Source organism: Pelophylax lessonae (genome assembly GCF_965119305.1).
Source record: "Pelophylax lessonae genome assembly, chromosome: 3".
Lineage (NCBI taxonomy): Eukaryota > Metazoa > Chordata > Amphibia > Anura > Ranidae > Pelophylax > Pelophylax lessonae.
This window is the reverse complement of record NC_138770.1, coordinates 656,415,703-656,434,069: the sequence shown is the minus strand read 5'-3', so window position 1 is coordinate 656,434,069 and position 18,367 is coordinate 656,415,703. Positions and strand designations below refer to the sequence as shown.

Genomic DNA, 18,367 nt, shown 5'->3' with positions numbered 1-18,367 from the left:
GCTAAGCATATACTGGACTATTCAGTATCATTGAATGAGCGGTTTAGATCTTATTCCCATTTAGAAACATAGGGAGGGGGGCATATATCAAAACTAGCTAGAATTTGTTTATAAGGAATTAAAACAAGTCCTCTGATATGTGGGACATAATTACTATATGCTTAAAATGTGACAGCTGAGAAAACAGAGTGCCTGATTGTAGGAATGGTTGGAAAAAATGTTTAATCTGTAAATAGCAGAATAATAACGATTGGGGAAGTCCATAAGTTTCACATAGAATAGGAAAAGAGCGTAAAGAAGATGCGGATACAAATTTATATAATATAAATAGATTAGCTCCACTCCACCCATTAAAGGAATTAGAGGAAATCCAGGCAGGGTTATAAAAAAAAAAACCTAAGAATCCGTGGAGGAACATAGATTCCCATCAACCACTTTCCCTGCCATTTGGACCGGTTTTACCGGCACCTCGCTACACTACCCATAGCGGAACCTCCTTTACTGCATGGCATTTAGGTAAATGTGCAAGGTGAGTTGCATGATAATAGGCAGTAATATTGGGGAGACCTAAGCCTCCACATTGATGTGGAGGACAAAGAGTGGATTTAGAGGTACATGGTTTAGCTGTGCCCCAGATAAAGGAGATCATTTTAAGCTGAATAAATCGTGAGAAATTGGATGGTACTGAAATGGGCAAAACTCTAAAAAGGTATAAGAATTTGGGTAAAAAAAGCCATCTTGATTACATTTATTTTGCCTATTAAGAATAAGGAGATAGAGGACCATTGTGTTAACAATTCGGTAACCTGTTTCAGTAACGGAGGGAAGTTAGCTGAATATAAATCGGTTATTTTAGCAGTAAGTTGTATTCCTAAGTTTTTTTAATGTTACTGAGCCTAAAACTGTTTGCATCAATTAGACCCTTTGGATCTGCACAGAGGGTGATAAAAAAACTGGACTCAACCTTTGGAGGTCGTCTTTTTCTTACATGGAAATTTGCAAGCTGGTGGGCCAGATATTTCACTCTTTAGTGTTGATGAACCCTGGCATGTGATTTTTGGAAAAAAACATCTACTTGAGGATGCCCTACCTACAATAACAGGGGTGTGAAATCTGCCCCTCCTTGGAAGCATTTAAGAGTTGACAAGAACAAGTGTAAACTTCCTTCTAGGTGATGAGAGGGGAACAACAAATCAATTTCCTTTTAGTCCTCAAGAACGTTTATGATTGTTAAATGTGTCCTTGTAGCTCAAGTCTTTTTTTAAGTACCAAGATTTTCAGTTGGAAAGCATGGAATTATGTGACAATAGGCAACAAACCTAATCAGAAGCACAAAAGCATGTTGAATCTAGCAGCAATTGGAAAATTGAGGTGACTGGCTTTAATAGAATTAAGTTTCCTGGAAAAAATCTGCAATGCAGCAGTAAAATGATGCCAGTTTTATAGTTGCTTCAAATTAACTTAAAGTTATACTAAGCACACACTGCTTAATTTACATTGTCCATTTTATTTCTGTATGTGCATGATGGCACTGTAATTATTTTAATAAAAACATTTTTTTTCCCCAATCGATACCTTTTTCCTAATCGATATCCAGCTGTCACATGACCCAGCTCTTTCCCAGCCTGTCTGCAGGGAAACATAAGCAGGAGGAGCTTCTAGTCCTCTGCTGCTAGTCATATGTTCAAAATAAAAAACAAAAAAAAAAATAGCTTTTGTAATACAGAGTAAAAATAAATTAATATCAATAAACAGTTTAAAATAAATTGTCATACAAATATACATTTGAAATTAAATCTTTATTATTTTTTGGCAATAACATGGTGTGGGTGGATTTCTGCCAGTCACAGGCTTTGTCACACCCCACAGCCTGTGTCCTAGAATAAGAGGGAGGTGAAGCCTCCATTAATCTACATGTAATATTCCACCCCCCACTGTGTTTAGCTGGTTAGTGAGCATGGAGGAGGAGGGAGGGAGCGGGCTGTCATTTACCACTGTGTATACACCCACATATGTGACTCTATAGTCACATGAGCTGCTCAGATGTGATAGGGAGGAAATACTCAGCATAGAAACACACTGAAAACGGAGCATGTACAGAGTTGCTACCATAGCTGCAAAATCACTAGCTGAATTTGGGACATGGACAGAAGGTGGAGATAGAGAACAGCAGGATCAACCAGGTTTTTTCAGAATACAGAAAACAAATCCCATAGTGACTAAGTATGAACAGCACATAATACACCTTTTAGTTATTATTTTTTATTATGTGGGTTTAGTGACACTTTAAAGTGGTTCTAAAGCAGCGGTTCTCAACTCCAGTCCTCGGGACCCACCAACAGGCCAGGTTTGCAAGATAACTAAATTACATCACAGATGATCTCATTTGCTGCTCAGTAATTGCAATATTCTAGTCTGCATCTTCCCAAGGTAATACTTAAAATCTGGCCTGTTAGTGGGTCCCGAGGACCGGAGTTGAGAACCACTGCTCTAAAGTCAGAAAGGTTTTTTATCTGAATGCATTCTTCTGTGTGCAGAAGCCCCCCTCAGCCCCTCTTACATACCTGAGGTCCATCTAGATCCAGCAATGTTGCAGGAGTGTCTCGGCTGCCTGGGACTCCCCTTCTCATTGGCTAAGAGAGCAGCGTGATGCTATTGACTCCTGCTGCTGTCAATCAAGGTCAGTCAGCCAATGAGGAGGGATAGGGGGCGGGCCAGGCTGCGACTCCATGTCACCATGGACACATAGAGCTGTGGCTCAGCTCGGGTTCCACCATAGCAAGCTGCTTGCTGTGGGGGCACTCAACAGGAGGAAGGGTACAGGATCACTGTAGAGGGACCCGAGGATAGGAGGATCCGGGCTGCTCTGTGCAAAACCACTTCACAGGGCAGGTAAGTATAACATGTTTGTTATTTTTAACTAAAAAAAAAAAAGACTTTAGTATCATTATAACTTCTTCTAAATAAACAATGCAGCGCAGCAGTATCATGGTCACATTGCCAATCCTTTCTGCTTGTTGAAATGTTATGCAGTGTTAGAATGATGAACAAAGGCTGTGCTGAAAGTAATGTAAAAGTGAGCACAAATTTTTTTTTTTTTTTTTATTTGAACTTACATAGGTAATTCAAAATTTCACATGCTGGCCTGCTTCTTTTCATTGCAGGTGAATTATCGTACCATCTCTGAGTTCCTGAAGAAGTAGGGATGCAGACTATTTGACATCCACAGAAGGCTACAGAATGTTTACCGAGATGACACCATCGACAAGAGCAATGTCTTGTAATTGGTGACCCTTGTCACCATCTCCGTAAACATTCTGTAGCCTTCTGTGGATGTAGGACAGTCTGCACCCCTCTTTCATCAAGAACTCAATGACGACACCAGTGGTAGCTGGTGCTCAAAAAAAATTTTTGGGGGGGGGGGGGGGGGGGCGCAACCAGAAAAATGTAATAGGCATTGCTTTGCGGCAAAAAACGCTGTAAAAAATTGCGTGACTGAGGTCGCAAAAGTGTGAAAGGGGCCTTCAGTAATCAAGGTATAGTGTGCCCCCTTTCAATGCAGAGTGACCAGCGTGCCCCTTTTCAATACAGAGTGACCAGCATGCCCCCATCAATGCAGAGTGACCAGCATGCCCCCATCAATGCAGAGTGGCCAGCGTGCCCCCATCAATGCAGAGTGAATAGCATGCCCCCATCAATGCAGAGTGACCAGCATGCCCCCATCAATGCAGAGTGACCAGCATGCCCCCATCAATGCAGAGTGACCAGCGTGCCCCCATCAATGCAGAGTGACCAGCGTGCCCCCTTCAATGCAGAGAGACCAGTGCACTTAAAAAGGTGTAATGTATATCAGCGCAACTAAATAAATAAAGTATTTAAGTATCAAAAAATATTGTGGCTGCAATATCAAAGTGGTGAATCACTACACATAAAATCAATAAATATATAAAGTGATATCGTGCTATAATAAAGTGCTAATAACAAAAAATTGCTGTTCTATTCGAACAGCAAAAAATACTGTGCAGTGCAAATAACAAAAGTTGCTGTGCAAAGGTGCAATAATTAAAAGAGTTGAAGAAATTAACAAATCAATCAACATAAAACATATGTGTCCATATGACTCCTTAGCATGAACACTAAAATAACATGTCAAAATCAGCTTAATCGCATCAATTGAAAAGATAAATCAAAAGTGCAAGGTGCTAGTCCATTAAAGTGATTTCAAGTGAATAAACAGTCTCTAAAGTGCCAAAATAAGTGCAGCTGCCGCAATGGATCATTCAGGTGCTCACGATCCCACCACCAGTGATGGATGGCTTCTCACCTTATAATTTGACCAGTGTTTCACCACTAGGTCAAAAACAGCTTTATAGTATCCCCAGACAACTTTTGTTATTTGCACTGCACAGTATTTTTTTTGCTGTTCGAATAGAACAGCAATTTTTTGTTATTAGCACTTTATTGTAGCGCGATATCACTTTATATATTTATAGACCAGTGCACTTACCTGCAGCGACGGCTTCTCCTCAGTCCCCCGCGTCTCCTCGAGTCCTCCTGCCTCCTCCTCGGCCAATGGCATGGGTTCGCCTTTCAGGCCAATCAGGAAGCGGGTCTCGGACCCGCTTCCTGATTGGCCAGGAGGAGGAATTTGTGACAATAGCGAAATCTCATTCGCTATTGTCACACAAATGGGTAGGCTAGGGCGCAGTGCTCTGCGCCCCAGGTCCACCCTTTTCTGAAGCCTATTAGAGCCTCTGGCTCTAATCAGGTGATTCAGAAAAAAAAAAACCCCATAGAACTCCATGCGTCCGGCGCCTCGCATGTAGATTAGGGGGCCGGATGCATGGATGGGGGGGGGGGGGGGGGGGGCGGCGCCCCTGCGCCCCCAACGCACCAGCCGCCACTGTCACGACACATTGCTTCTATTTGCAATCCATTATTTGACTGCAATGAAAAAGAAGGCCAACATGTGATATCTATGTAAGTAAATAAAGGATTTATGCCCACTTTTGCATTACTTTCCATACAGACCACATAGTTCATTAATTACTTAAAAAGCTGCTAAGTAGTTTGGCATTTCGGTTCTGTCTGGCAAAAAGAGGTTAATTCTGTGACCACACTGTGGATTTTATTCAGCAATAATAAATCTTCACCAAGCTTACCAGAACACCATAATTACTGTTCCTCTCAGAGCGTCTGCTTTTCATGTATTATTCAATACATGCTTACACTGATCTAATCAATGTACAAAATGATGCTATTTTCTTCCATATAATTGTGTCATCCTGGCTACACCCCAGATGTTTGCTCTATAATGACCTAGCTTTGCAAATACATTTGTTCTCTTTAGAATACCACCCTGCATTGTAAATGGCTTGGAAGATATACCCGGTATTATAAAACAAGCCAAATAATGTATTTAGAATTGGTTTTTGATTAATTTTTCCACCTTTTATTTTTTTTATTTTATTTTTTTTTGTGCATTGGCCAGGAATCGAACCTGGGGCGCCCCCAGAGGTAGCCGAGTACGCTACCACAGCACCAGCATACCAATGCGATTTTTCCACCTTTTAGAGCTGGTTCACACATATGTGATGACAGACATCACATGTGAATCACAGTACACTGCTCTGCAAATCACATGCGATGTCTGTGCGATGCGAATTCAGCCATACAGATTGTATGGCTGAATTCGCATCGCATTCGGACACAACTCACACAGGACCCTTTTTTGGGTCCGCACCAGAATTCGGATCACATGGGTGTTCACACCTATGCAATCCGATTTATGTCCGAACTGACAGTTCACACTGCGATATGCAAACTGATCTTAGGGGGTGGTTAACTTTATATTGACACCCCCAGCAATTCAGGATATATAAAAAATTGGTAAAATCCACGCTTAAAATTTCATATACATAAGTAAATAAAGCTGCAAGCTTAAAATATTATTGTTATTAAATTATTATATATATGACTGATTAACTCTGATGGATGAATTTGGTTGTCTCATCTTGTCATACATACACCCATTAGTCAGATTGGCTCCATGTGAGGAAATCCACCCCGTCAGGAGTCTACGGTTTCCTTGCCCAACATCTTGGTCTTCTGGTAAGCAGTATGTAGACTCACTGTGGTGCCGAGTGTTTCCTGTACGAATCTTTGGTGTCAGCCTCTTTTTTACCCTTTATTGTCCACTGACTCTGGACATGTGATTTTTCATTGTACATCATTACTACACTATGAGTTTTATTTCCTTTTTTGCTGGATCTCGATTACCGTCTGTATCTCATCCTTGAGTGAATTGGGGATGCACCACGGAGTTGATCATGGTCTAAAGAGGATTTTGTTGTCTGGATTTATGACTTCTATCTTCTGGTAAGGAGTTAGAACTACTCACCCTGGCTATTGGTGTTCCATTGCACTGAAGAAAATGTTGAACTTTAACCCCTGGTGTTTTTAGCGCAGCTTTATGAATTTTACTCCCAGCAATTCGCATATGGCAGTGTGAACTGCCTGCGAGTTGAATGCGATGTGGGAACCCGCAGTGGATTCGCAGGGTTCCCGCATCGCATATGCGTGAACGGGGACCTACAGACAAAGGAGCAGTCAAATAGAATAGATCTAAAGGCAAAGTGTACCAGCTATACCAGGACTCATCAATGTAATGTGGTAGCTGCTGATGATTAAAGTAGAAACTTAACTGTATTTGAGCACCACAAATTGAAAACGCTATTTAACCAGTTCTGGACCGGAAGGTTTTGCCACCTTAAAGCGGTTGTAAACCCGAAAATGAAAAAAAAACAAACAAAAAAAAACCTGCAAGACAAAGCCATAATGAGCTAGTATGCATCGCATACTAGCTCATTATGCATTACTTACCTTAGAACGAAGCCCCGACGCGGACCCCCGGACATCGCTGTGGGCGCCTCCATGATCCGGAAGCGTCTCTTCCGGGTTCGGCGGCTCCGGCTCTGTGATTGGCCGGAGCCGCGAAGACGTCACTCCCGCGCATGCGCGCGGGAGTGATTTTCCGGCAAGCTGCCGGCTAGGAAAACTGAAGGTCCCCCCGGACCTTCAGAGCGCATGCGCCGCTCGCGTGAGCGGCTGCATGCACTGCAAATATCTCCTAAACCGTGCCGGTTTAGGAGATATTAATTATACCTACAGGTAAGCCTTATTATAGGCTTACCTGTAGGTAAAAGTGTCAAAAAGCGGGATACTACCGCTTTAATGACCAGGCCATATTTTGTGATTCTGCACTGTGTTACTTTAACGGACAATTTCACGGTCGTACGACGCTGTACCTAAATAAAATTGAAGTCCTTTTTTTCCCACAAATAGAGCTTTCTCTTGGTGGTATTTTATCACCTCTGCGATTTTTATTTTTTGCGCTATAAACAAAAAAAGAGCAACAATTCTGAAAAAAAAAAAAAACAATATTTTTCACTTTCTGCTATATAACATCCCCCCCCCCCCCCCAAAAATTAAAAAATCAAAATTTTTTAAAATTTTGGGCCAATTTCTGCTACATAATTTTGGTAAAAAAAATTGCAATAAGCGTATTTTGATTGGTTTGCGCAAAAGTTATCGCATCTACAAACTACGGGGAAAGATTTTTTACTATTAATGTCAGCGATCTTCCATTTTTAGTGGGACTGCGACATTGCAGCGGACAGATTGGACCCCCTAATCGACATTTTTGACACTTTTGGGGGGACCAGTGACATTACTACAGTAATTAGTGCTAAAAATATGCGCGGTTACTGTAATAATGACACTGGCAGGGAAGGGGTTAACACTGTGGGTGACCAAAGGGTTAAATGCGAGCCTAGGGGAGCGATTCTAGTTGTAAGGGGGCGGGGCTTGTGAAATGATCGCAGAGACCTGCGATCCTACATAGAAGGATCACAGGCACTCTGTGATCATTCCAGAGAGAAGAACGGTCAGCTGTGTTTACAACAGCTGCCCGTCCTTCTCTCTCAGCGGGGAACAATCGCAGGTGTCAGGCGGCAATCGGACCCGCCTGCCCTATGCATCAGAGTCCCCGTTGCTGAATGGGGGTGGGAGCATGTCGCTGGCGGCGCGCGACCAATGTATACCTAGCAGGAGGGGCTGCCTGCTGCTGAGTGAGGGTGGGAGCGCATTGCTGGCGGTGCGCGCTCGCCCTCTAGCTGCAGGCGTGCGACCAATGTATACCTAGCAGGAGGGGCTGCCTGCTGCTGAGTGGGGGTGGGAGCGCGTCGCTGGGGGCGCGCGCTCGCCCCCTAGCTGCAGGCACGCGACCAACGTATACCTAGCAGGAGGAGTATAACTGCGGCGGGCGGTCCTTAACCGGTTAATTTATTCTCAATATTGAGAGCAACCTTGCTCATTCATCCATCTCTCCATGTTTTATTTGGTTGAGAAATCGTCCTGAAAAATTCCCTACCTAGCATTTCCAGCTGCTGCCATTTTTAGTAAGGACAGAATATTTATGTAGCATTTACTTTCTGGAATCCATCTGCCCTTAGCTCAGGCATGCAAGCAGGAGGGAGAAAGACCCTCCTCCTCCTCTCCATCAGATGAAAGAAAAAAATGCCCAGGAAGACTCTTGGGATGAATGACATAATTTTGGCCTAGGCCAAAAACCAGGAAGCAACTGAAAAAATGTAAAAAAAAAAAAAGTTGAAGACAAGTAAATATAATATTACTATTATAAAATAGTTAATGTTGGTTGAGAAAGTCTAGTTCTACTTGACTTTTTTCCTCAACGCCACTGATCTCCAATAATCGTTGCTATAAGCACTGCTACTTTTTTGCTACTCTGTGATAAAATGTTATAGGTACAGCAGAGATGGTGTCCAAATAAATGATGTCATTATAACATATGACATTTATAAGTTAACCTTGCAAATATAAGCAATTAAATATCTACTGCTTATCTATGAATTATGTACAGGTATTTATGATTGTGCCCCAGTGTACAGATTTCAGCAAAATAGTGCTTTGGATGAAACACATTTAAAGCATAACTAAAGGCAAAACATTTTTTTTTTTTAATTTTGTATATTGCTGTCTTTGCCTCCTTTAACCACTTTAGCTCCGGAAGATTTACCGCCCCCCCCCCCCCCACTTCCTGACCAGGCCATTTTATGCGATACGGCACTGTGTTACTTTAACACTGTACACAAATAAAATGTATGCCCTTTTTTCCCCACAAATAAAAGCTTTTTTTTGGTGGTATTTGATCACCTCTGGATTTTTTTTCCCACTATAAACAAAAAATAAAAAAAATAAAATAAAAAAAACGACAATTTTGAAAAAAAAAAAATGTTTCCACTTTCTGCTATAAAACCTATCTAAAAAAATGTAAAAAATCAAATTTCTTCATTAATTTAGGCCAATATGTATTCTGCTACATATTGTTGGTAAAAAAAATCCCCAATAAGCGTATATTGATTGGTTTGTGCAAAAGTTATAGAGTCTACAAACTTTGGGATATATTTATGAAATATTTTTATTTGTTTTTTGTTACTAGTATTGGCGGCGATCAGCAAAGTATAGCGTAACTGCGATATTGCAGTGGACAGTCGGACACTAGCTGACACTTTTTACCCAATTTTGAAAACCAGTGACACTAATACAGTGAAAAAAATATGCACTGTCACTGTACTGACACTGGCTGGGAAGGGGTCAACATCAGGGGTTAACTGTGTGCCTATCTAGTGTTTTTGTACAGTGTGGTTGGTGCTTGTACTAGGGGAAGACATGAATCGATGTCCCTGCTTTGCAGAGACACAGGATCCATCCCTTCCTTGCTGACAGAACGTCAATCTGCCATTCTGCCTATGTAGCAAATGATCAGCAGGTACAAGGTACCTGCTGATGGGCTTCCACTGTGTATAATCACAGCGGGAGCGAGCCGCCGCCAGCACACATTTGCGCCCTCTACCCAGAAGTGCAGGATCGCGTATTCAGTGGGGATCGAAAGTTTGGGCACCCCAGGTAAAAATTAGTATTAATGTGCATAAAGAAGCCAAGGAAAGATGGAAAAATCTCCAAAAGGCATCAAATTACAGATTAGACATTCTTATAATATGTCAACAAAAGTTAGATTTTATTTCCATCATTTACACTTTCAAAATAACAGAAAACAAAAAAATGGCGTCTGCAAAAGTTTGTTGTTAATATCTTGTACTGCCCCCTTTGGCAAGTATCACTGCTTGTAAACGCTTTTTGTAGCCAGCCAAGAGTCTTTCAATTCTTGTTTGAGGTATCTTTGCCCATTCTTCCTTACAAAAGTCTTCCAGTTCTTTGAGATTTCTGGGCTGTCTGTCACGCACTGCTCTTTTAAGGTCTATCCATAGATTTTCAATTATTTTCAGGTCAGGAGATTGTGAAGGCCATGGCAAAACCTTCAGTTTACACCTCTTGATGTAATCCCCCTTGGATTTCGAGGTGTGTTTAGGATCACTATCCATTTGTAGAAGCCATCTTCTCTTTAACTTCAGCTTTTTCACAGATGGCATCAAGTTACCATCCAAAATTTGCTGAAATTTTATTGAATCCATTTTTCCTTCTACTCGAGATGTTCCTGTGCCACTGGCTGCAATACAACCCCAAAGCATGATTGATCCACCCCATGCTTAACAGTTGGACAGAGGTTCTTTTCATTAAATTCTGTGCCCCTTCTTCTCCAAACCTTCCTTTGCTCATTCCGGCCAAAAAGTTCAATTTTAACCTAATCGGTCCACAGAACTTGTTTCCAAAATGCATCAGGCTTGTCTATATGTTCATTTGCAAAGTTCAAACACTGATTTTTGTGGTGAGGAGGTAGAAGAGGTTTTCTTCTGATGACTCTTCCATGAAGACCATATTTGTACAAGTATCTCTTTATAGTGGAATAGTGTACCACAACTCCAGTGTCTGCCAGATCTTTCTGGAGGGATCGTGCAGTCAAACCTGGGTATTGAATTGTTTTTCTCACAATCCTGCTAGCTGTTCTTTCTGATATTTTTCTTGGTCTTCCAGATTTTCTTGGTCTGCCATTTCTTAATTACATATCGAACAGAGGATATTGACATCTGAAAACGCTTTGCTATCTTCTTATAGCCTTCTCCAGCTTTGTGAGCGTCAACTATTTTCAGTTTTCTAGACAACTGCTTAGAAGATCCCATGGTGCTGATTGTTGGGGCAAGGTCAGATGAGTCTGGGAATTTAAAACCTTTGAGATTGACATCACCTGGTCTTCCCAGACGATGATTGAGAACAATCCATGACACTGGCAGGTCTCAGCCTTGCAAAGGGAGCAGTGTATGCTATAAATTCTGCAGGGTTCCCAAACTTTTGCAGATGCCATTTTTTTGTTTTCTGTAATTTTTAAAGTGTCAATGATGGAAATAAAATCTAACTTTTGTTAAAATATAAGATAACAATGTCTAATCTGTAATCTGATGCCTTTTGGAGATTTTTCCATCTTTCCTTGGCTTCTTTATGCACATTAATACAATTTTTTACCTGGGGTGCCCAAACTTTCGATCCCCACTGTATATACACAATCCTGCGCACAGCAGCCACCCTGTACTAGTATATCTGCTATAGGGCGGTCGGCAAGTGGTTAAGGAGATTCATCCTCTCGATTTGTCCTGTTTATCTTTAAAAAGAAAATACCAAATTTTAGGTTGTCCCCAGAAAAATAATAATAGAGGGGAAATCTTCTAATGGGGGTCACCAAGGAATATATAACAAAAACTATCAGCGCAAAAAAATATATCAATAGTGAATGGTGCAATAAAAAAATAATATAAAGTCACCAAGGAATGCCCCCCCCATTCTATTTTAAAGGGAAGCTGGGAGAGCAGCTTTTGTATATCTTGTTGCATTTGGTAATAGATCTAGAAGTATATATGGCCAGCCTCAGTCAGTCTGTGCCAATGTCTGTCTGGCAGTGCATGTCCGCTGCTGACAAGGAATATTCCCAAGAAATATTAGTATATCATTTTTATTGTGGTTCACCTTGAAGTCCCTCTGTCCCTCTTTCCTTCTCATGTTGGTCTGATCTATAAAGTTTTATATAAAGCCCTGAATTTTTATACCCCAGGGTCTATGGTTCTAAAAACTGTAATTTTTGCTTAAAATAAAGTGCACAGACACAGTGATGTCATACATGTCTTCTTCCATTAGGCCATTCCCCAGTGCTTTGAAATAAATATTGTACCACAAAAGGCTTACATGGGAATTCTAGAAGGAGATAAAGTGATTATGAAAAAAGATAAACAATGAAAGTACAATTGATGGACATGTTTAACAGCATTCAGAGTACTCTACACTTTAGAGATCTAATGGTTTACCCTGTAAAAAAAAACATTCTACATGGCTAGAATTTCCAAAGTATTTGTAAAAAAAAAGACTTGCTGTTCACATCTTTGTTGTACGAAAGATATAAGAATTTAGTTCCCTATGGCCATCATCATAGATGTCATATGGCACTTTTCCACTGCAAGTACCGTCTCGGCTCTACTCGGCCCTGCTTGGCCCGCTTTGCTTTTTTCACTGCTGGCACCGCATGGTACGGTGTTGGAACGGTTCAGTACGGTACGGTATGGTTTGCTTTTCCACTAAAGTAGTACTAGAGTTAAGTGGGTGGGATAACAATGATTCTCTGACCAATCAGTGGCTAGTAGTGACTGCATGCAAAGGATTGTGGGATATGGTACCTCTTGGAACCACAATCGAGGTGGTACTGTTTTTGAGAGCCGTACCGTTCGGTTCCATGCAGTGGAAAAGCGCCGCCGTACCGTACCGAACCGTTCCTACACCATACCATGCGGTACCAGCAGTGGAAAAGCACAAAAGCGAGCCGAACCGTTTGGTTCCATGCAGCGCCAATAGATCTTTTGCTGTGGGCTTCATGGAACTTTGCAGAGAGTAGACCAATTATTGGGTGCTGGTTCTAAAAACTGGCCATGGAGGGTTGGGAATGAAAGGGATTGTTGTGACTAAACACATGGAGGTGGGACAAGGTGCGAGCTTGTGGCCAAGTTCATGGTCAAGGCAGGGCAAGGATACTGAAGCTGCGGCACAAAGTAACATTTTATTGTACTGGTAGTGCTCAGACCCTGAGGATTAAGAAGGTAATACACAACTATACAAATCTTGGAAAACAATGTCATATACAAAACCATCACCAACATCAGAACTTCTGTTTACCAAAAAAATAACACCTACCTGAACCAGCAGTGTTATTGGGCCACTTTTATCAAGTTCTAAAACTTCTCCATTCTTGGTCCCAACCAGTATGTGTCCATGTCCCAATGTGATGGCACGTATTGAAGGATTGTCTTCTAGGAGTAAGCCTATAAAAGATTTACATTAAAGCTGTATGTTCCATCTTGTAAAAGTAGTAACTGAGCACCAAATGGTACAGCTGTTGGCTAGTACCCTGACAATAAGAGCAGCCAAAGATGGACAGATCTCCTAAAGTAGAAGTTCAGGCTAAACCTACCTAACGTTTTTTCTAATAAAGCTGATTTTATCATCCGTTATTTGCACTATGGATTTACAGTATGTTTCTCCCCATATATGAGAGAGCTGCTGGAGCTATATATCTAACACTGGAAGCTTGGATTGAAAAAGGAATAAAGGAGACCATCCACCACCACCCTGTGAGGGTATACCAGCTCCTATAGACCAAGCTTAACCACTTAAGCCCCGGAGGATTTGGCTGCTCAAAGACCAGGGTCTATTTTGCGATTCGGCACTGTGTGACTTTAATGGACAATTGCGCGGTCGTGCGATGCTGTACCCAAATGAAATTTACGTCCTTTCTTTCCCACAAACAGAGCTTTCTTTTGGTGGTATTTGAACACCTGTGCGATTTTTACTTTTTGCTCTATAAACAAAATAGTGCGACAATTTTGAAAAAAATAATATTTTTCACATATTTTTATATGAAATTCTCCAAAAAAAAAAAAGTAAAAATCAAAATGTTTTAACATTTTAGGCCAATTTGTTTTCTGCTACATATTTTTGGTAAAAAAAAAAACGCAATGAGCATATTTTGATCGGTCTGCGCAAAAGTTATTGCATTTAATAACTACGGGAAAGATTTAGGTCATTTTTATTTTTTTAACGAGTAATGGCGGGGATCTGCGATTTTTTTTGCGGGACTGCGACATTGCGGCAGACAGATCGGACCCCTGACTGACATTTTTGACACTTTTAGGAGTACCAGTGACATTACTACAGTAATCAGTGCTATAAATATGCACTATTACTGTAAAAATGACACTGGCAGGGAAGGGGTTAACTTTATTAGTGATCAAGGGGTTAAGTGTGTCCCTAGGGGCATGATTCTAACTGTCAAGGGGCGCGGCTTGCGATGTAACCACAGAGACATACGATCCTACATAGCAGGATCATATAGTCTCTGCAGTTACACCAGGGAGAATGACAGGCGGCTTTGTTTACATCAGCGGGAGATCACGATTGACCGGCGGACATCGGAGCCGCTGGTCACTCGCGCGGGGATGTCAGGGAACGAGGGGGGGGGGGGGCGGGAGCGCGCCTCCGGGGTCGTGCGCTCACCCCCTAGAGCAGGAATCCTCAAACTACCATGTCTGTTTTTATATAACACATGAATGAATTTGTATAGCACTGGACATTTTAATTAGTATAGCACTTACTGCGCAGCACTTAAATGATTACCAAGAACTAAAATATGTTTGAGATAATTAAATACCTCATCCCCAATTTTAGAGGGGAAAATCCAAATAAAGAAAGGCTGCAAAGGTGATCACAGATAAAAAAAAAAAAAAAGCAGTGTAACAACAACACTGACACAAACACTATGCAGAAAATGTCTTTAGGTGACAGCGGAGATAAATGTCAAACAAAATCCAGCACACTTCAATTATTTTACAGTAACAGAATTACCTTTAGAATTGGAGGAAACAGCTGATCTTTTAATGGCATATGTCTTTAGGCACCTTTCAAACATGTCATCCCAGAGCGCCACTACTCCGTCCTTCCCACCGGAGACAAAGCCCTGACACACACACAAAAAAAAGAATGAGTGCTAGTATATAATGTTATGATATTTTGTGTACCTTAAAGTGGAACGTTACTCAGAAAATTAAGTCCTGCTAGATCACTTCTGGCTGGCCTATTTTGCAGGTAAGCTATGTAAAATATTAAAAATAAGCTTCCCTACTGTAAAATCCAGTAATACACCATCTCACCCTGCTCTGCACATGCTCAGCTGCTCTTTATTTTTAAGCACTCCTGAGTTTGTAGAGGCCGATCTGCTTACAGCCTTAAAGCAAACCCTCCTATCCTTTAAAGCCAAGGAACCTGCTTCTGTTTGATCTGCAACTGCCATGGTGCTGCACATGTGATCAGTTATGACTAGAGATGGGCTCATGGGTGTTTGGGATCCTAGTCCCAACCCATCTGCCTGATCCTCCCAGGAACTTGACACTGCACCCCGCTAATCACAGGCAGTGAGACATTTTCTGGTCTGTGCAGCTGCAGACCGTGGAAATGTCTCACTGCCTGTAATAAGCGGTGTGTAGTGTCGGCTTCCTGGCGGAATCGGGCAGGTGGGTTGGGACCAGGATCCCGAACAGGCCTGAGCCCATCTCTAGTTATTACACCAGCTATTTGATGGTTTGACAGTTTGGTTGAGGAAACAAACAAATGTGACAGTTAGCAATCCTGGCATTCCAGGAATGTAATATTTTGAAACTGTTAAATCGTTGGGTTTAGTTCTGCTTTATTGTTTACTGCTGCTCAGGGGCTCTGGACTTAGCAAAATGTCAGCCTCAAGCAAGAAGAAACAGGTGCAATGCTGGAGGCAATTTACAGCACACTAATTTTGGTGGCATAAATATTCGTGTAGAATGTAGGTTCCTTGTTAAAGAACATTATGTTTTAGCATACTACTTTCTGTCTTCCCTGATCCCTTACCTGCTCTTCTCCTGTTTATCTACCCGGCGTTAACTTTTCTGTTCCTGCTCTGTCCTGAATTTATACTATTTTTGTCAACAGGGTCTTTTGCTCCAGGATTTCCCAGTACCCCTACATACAGCCAGTATTCTCCTGCTATGTGACAGTTCACTAGGGAACCAAGCTGCTTTGTGCACATTAGTCAGGTGTGATCCCTGAAGCAGCACAGGCAGGTTGTTTTCCTAGCAAAGGACAAATAAATGATATGAGAAACTATCATGTTCTTCTAATTCTTGAATTAAAAAGCACACACAAGTAGCTTTTTACTTTTCCTGCATCTTTGCAGTTCTTCTATTAATTGTCTGCAAGGGCAATGGATGCTGGAGGCCATGGTTATGTCTACTGGCCACCAGTAATGTGACAGCACATAAGGAATAAGTGCAGACCTGAGTATGAAAGCAAACAAATGGTCTAAAGGACTTTTTAGTCAGCCACAAATTTTAAACACATTATTGTGCTAAATACAGAAATCAAAATCTTGTGATATATAAATGTTTTTTTTTCTTGATACATTCTATATACGGTGCTGTAAAAAAGTATGTGCCTCCTTCTTGATTTTTTTTTATTGTTTTACATATTTGTCACATTAATTATTCAGATCATCCAACTAATTTTAATATTACACAAAGATAACCCAAGTAAATACAAAATGCAGTTTTTAAATGAGGATTTAATTTATTAGGTTAAAAAAGCTGTCCAAATCTGCCTGGCCCTATGTGAAAAAGTAATCCCCCCCCTTGCTGAATCATGAATGAACTGTGATTAACCACATTTTTTGGAAAGCAGAGTTCAGTTGCCAGGCCTGATTACTGCCAGACCTGTTAAATCAAGAAACCACTTAAATAGAAGCTGTCTGACAAAGTGAAGCATGCTAAAAGATCTCAAGAAGCAACAATTAATACCATGATCTAAAGAAATTCAAGAACCGATAAGAACAGTCTGGAAAGGGTTAAAAAGTCATGTTTAAGGCTTTAGGACTCCAGTGAACCATGGTGAGAGCCATTATTCACAAATGGAGAAAACCTAGAACAGTGGGGAACCTTCCCAGAAGTGGCTGTCCTACGTCCAACCAAAATTATTCCAAGAGCACAACGACGACTCATCCAGGAGGTCATAAAAGAACCCGGAACAACATCTAAAAAAACTGCAGGCCTCACTTGCCTCAGTAAAGGTCAGTGTTCATGATTCAACAATAAAAAAAGAGACTGGACAAAAAAATCGCATTCCATAGGAGAGTTCCAAGGCCAAAGCCACTGCTGGCCAAAAATGCACACACAGGTTCATCTCACATTTGCCAAAAAACACCTCGGTTGTCCCCAGAACTTTTGTGCAAATATTCTGTGGACTGATGAGACAAAAGTTGAAATTTTTGGAAGGTGTGCTTTCCGTTACAACTGGCATTAAACTAACACAGCATTTCATAAAAATAGCATCATTCCAACAGTCAAACATGGCGGTGGTAGTGTGATGGTCTGGGGCTGCTTTGCAGCTTCAGGCCCTGGATGACTTGCCATATTTGAATTCTGAACCATGAAATATGAATTCTGCGCTCTACCAGGAAATCCTGAAGGAGAATGTTTGGCCATCAGTTTGTGACCTTAAGCGCACTTGAGTTATGCAGCAGGACAATGATCCAGAAGACACCAGCAAAGTCCACCTCTGAATGTCTCAAAAAGTCAATCCGATTGAGATGCTGTGGCATGACCTTAACCGCTTGCCGACTGCTCACAGTATATTTACTGCGGCAGTCAGCCCCTCACAGGCAGAGTGACGTAGGTCTACGTCGCTCGCCTGTGAGGCTCTGGGGAGCGAGCGCGCGCCCGCGGAGGCGCGGTCACGGACCACCCCGCGCGTGTGACCAGCGGACCCGATGTCCGCCGGTCACTCGGCGATCGGCGGGGGAGAGGGAGAATGTCAGGCAGCTTGTGTAAACAAGCCACCTGTCATTCTCCTCGCTGTAAAGACACTGATCACACGGATCTAGTATGTAGATCCGTTGATCAGTGTCCTTACAGCTCAAGCCACAGCCAATCACAGTAGAAAGCACGCCCCTAGGGATACACACAGCCCCTCCCTCCCAAATAAAGTTAACCCCTTCACTACCAGTGTATTTTTACAGTAACAGTGCATATGTATAGCACTGATTACTGTAGAAATGTCACTGGTAACCCCAAAAGTGTCAAAAATGTCAGTCAAGGGTCCGATCTGTCCGCCGCAATGTCGCAGTACCGCAAAAAAAATCGCAGATCGCCGCCATTACACGTTAAAAAAAAAAAACAACAAAAATGACAAAAATCTTTCCCTTTGTTAGTAAACGCGATAACTTTTGCGCAAACCAATCAAAATACGCTTTTTGCGATTTTTTTTACCAAACATAGGT

The 18,367-nt window shown here is 41.7% G+C and overlaps 1 protein-coding gene across 6 annotated transcripts in view; it reads right to left on the bottom strand.

Annotated features, from left to right (window-relative positions):
* EML6 (EMAP like 6) overlaps nt 1-18,367 on the bottom strand; it is a 321,021-nt gene that overhangs the window by 76,004 nt on the left and 226,650 nt on the right. For all 6 annotated transcript variants that reach the window (XM_082249282.1, XM_082249283.1, XM_082249284.1 and 3 more), the window contains exons 19-20: nt 14,917-15,028; nt 13,210-13,337 (exon numbers count right to left, since the gene is read on the bottom strand). In XM_082249282.1, the coding sequence (XP_082105408.1) occupies nt 13,210-13,337; nt 14,917-15,028 (240 nt within the window). The remainder of the gene's footprint in view (nt 1-13,209; nt 13,338-14,916; nt 15,029-18,367) is intronic.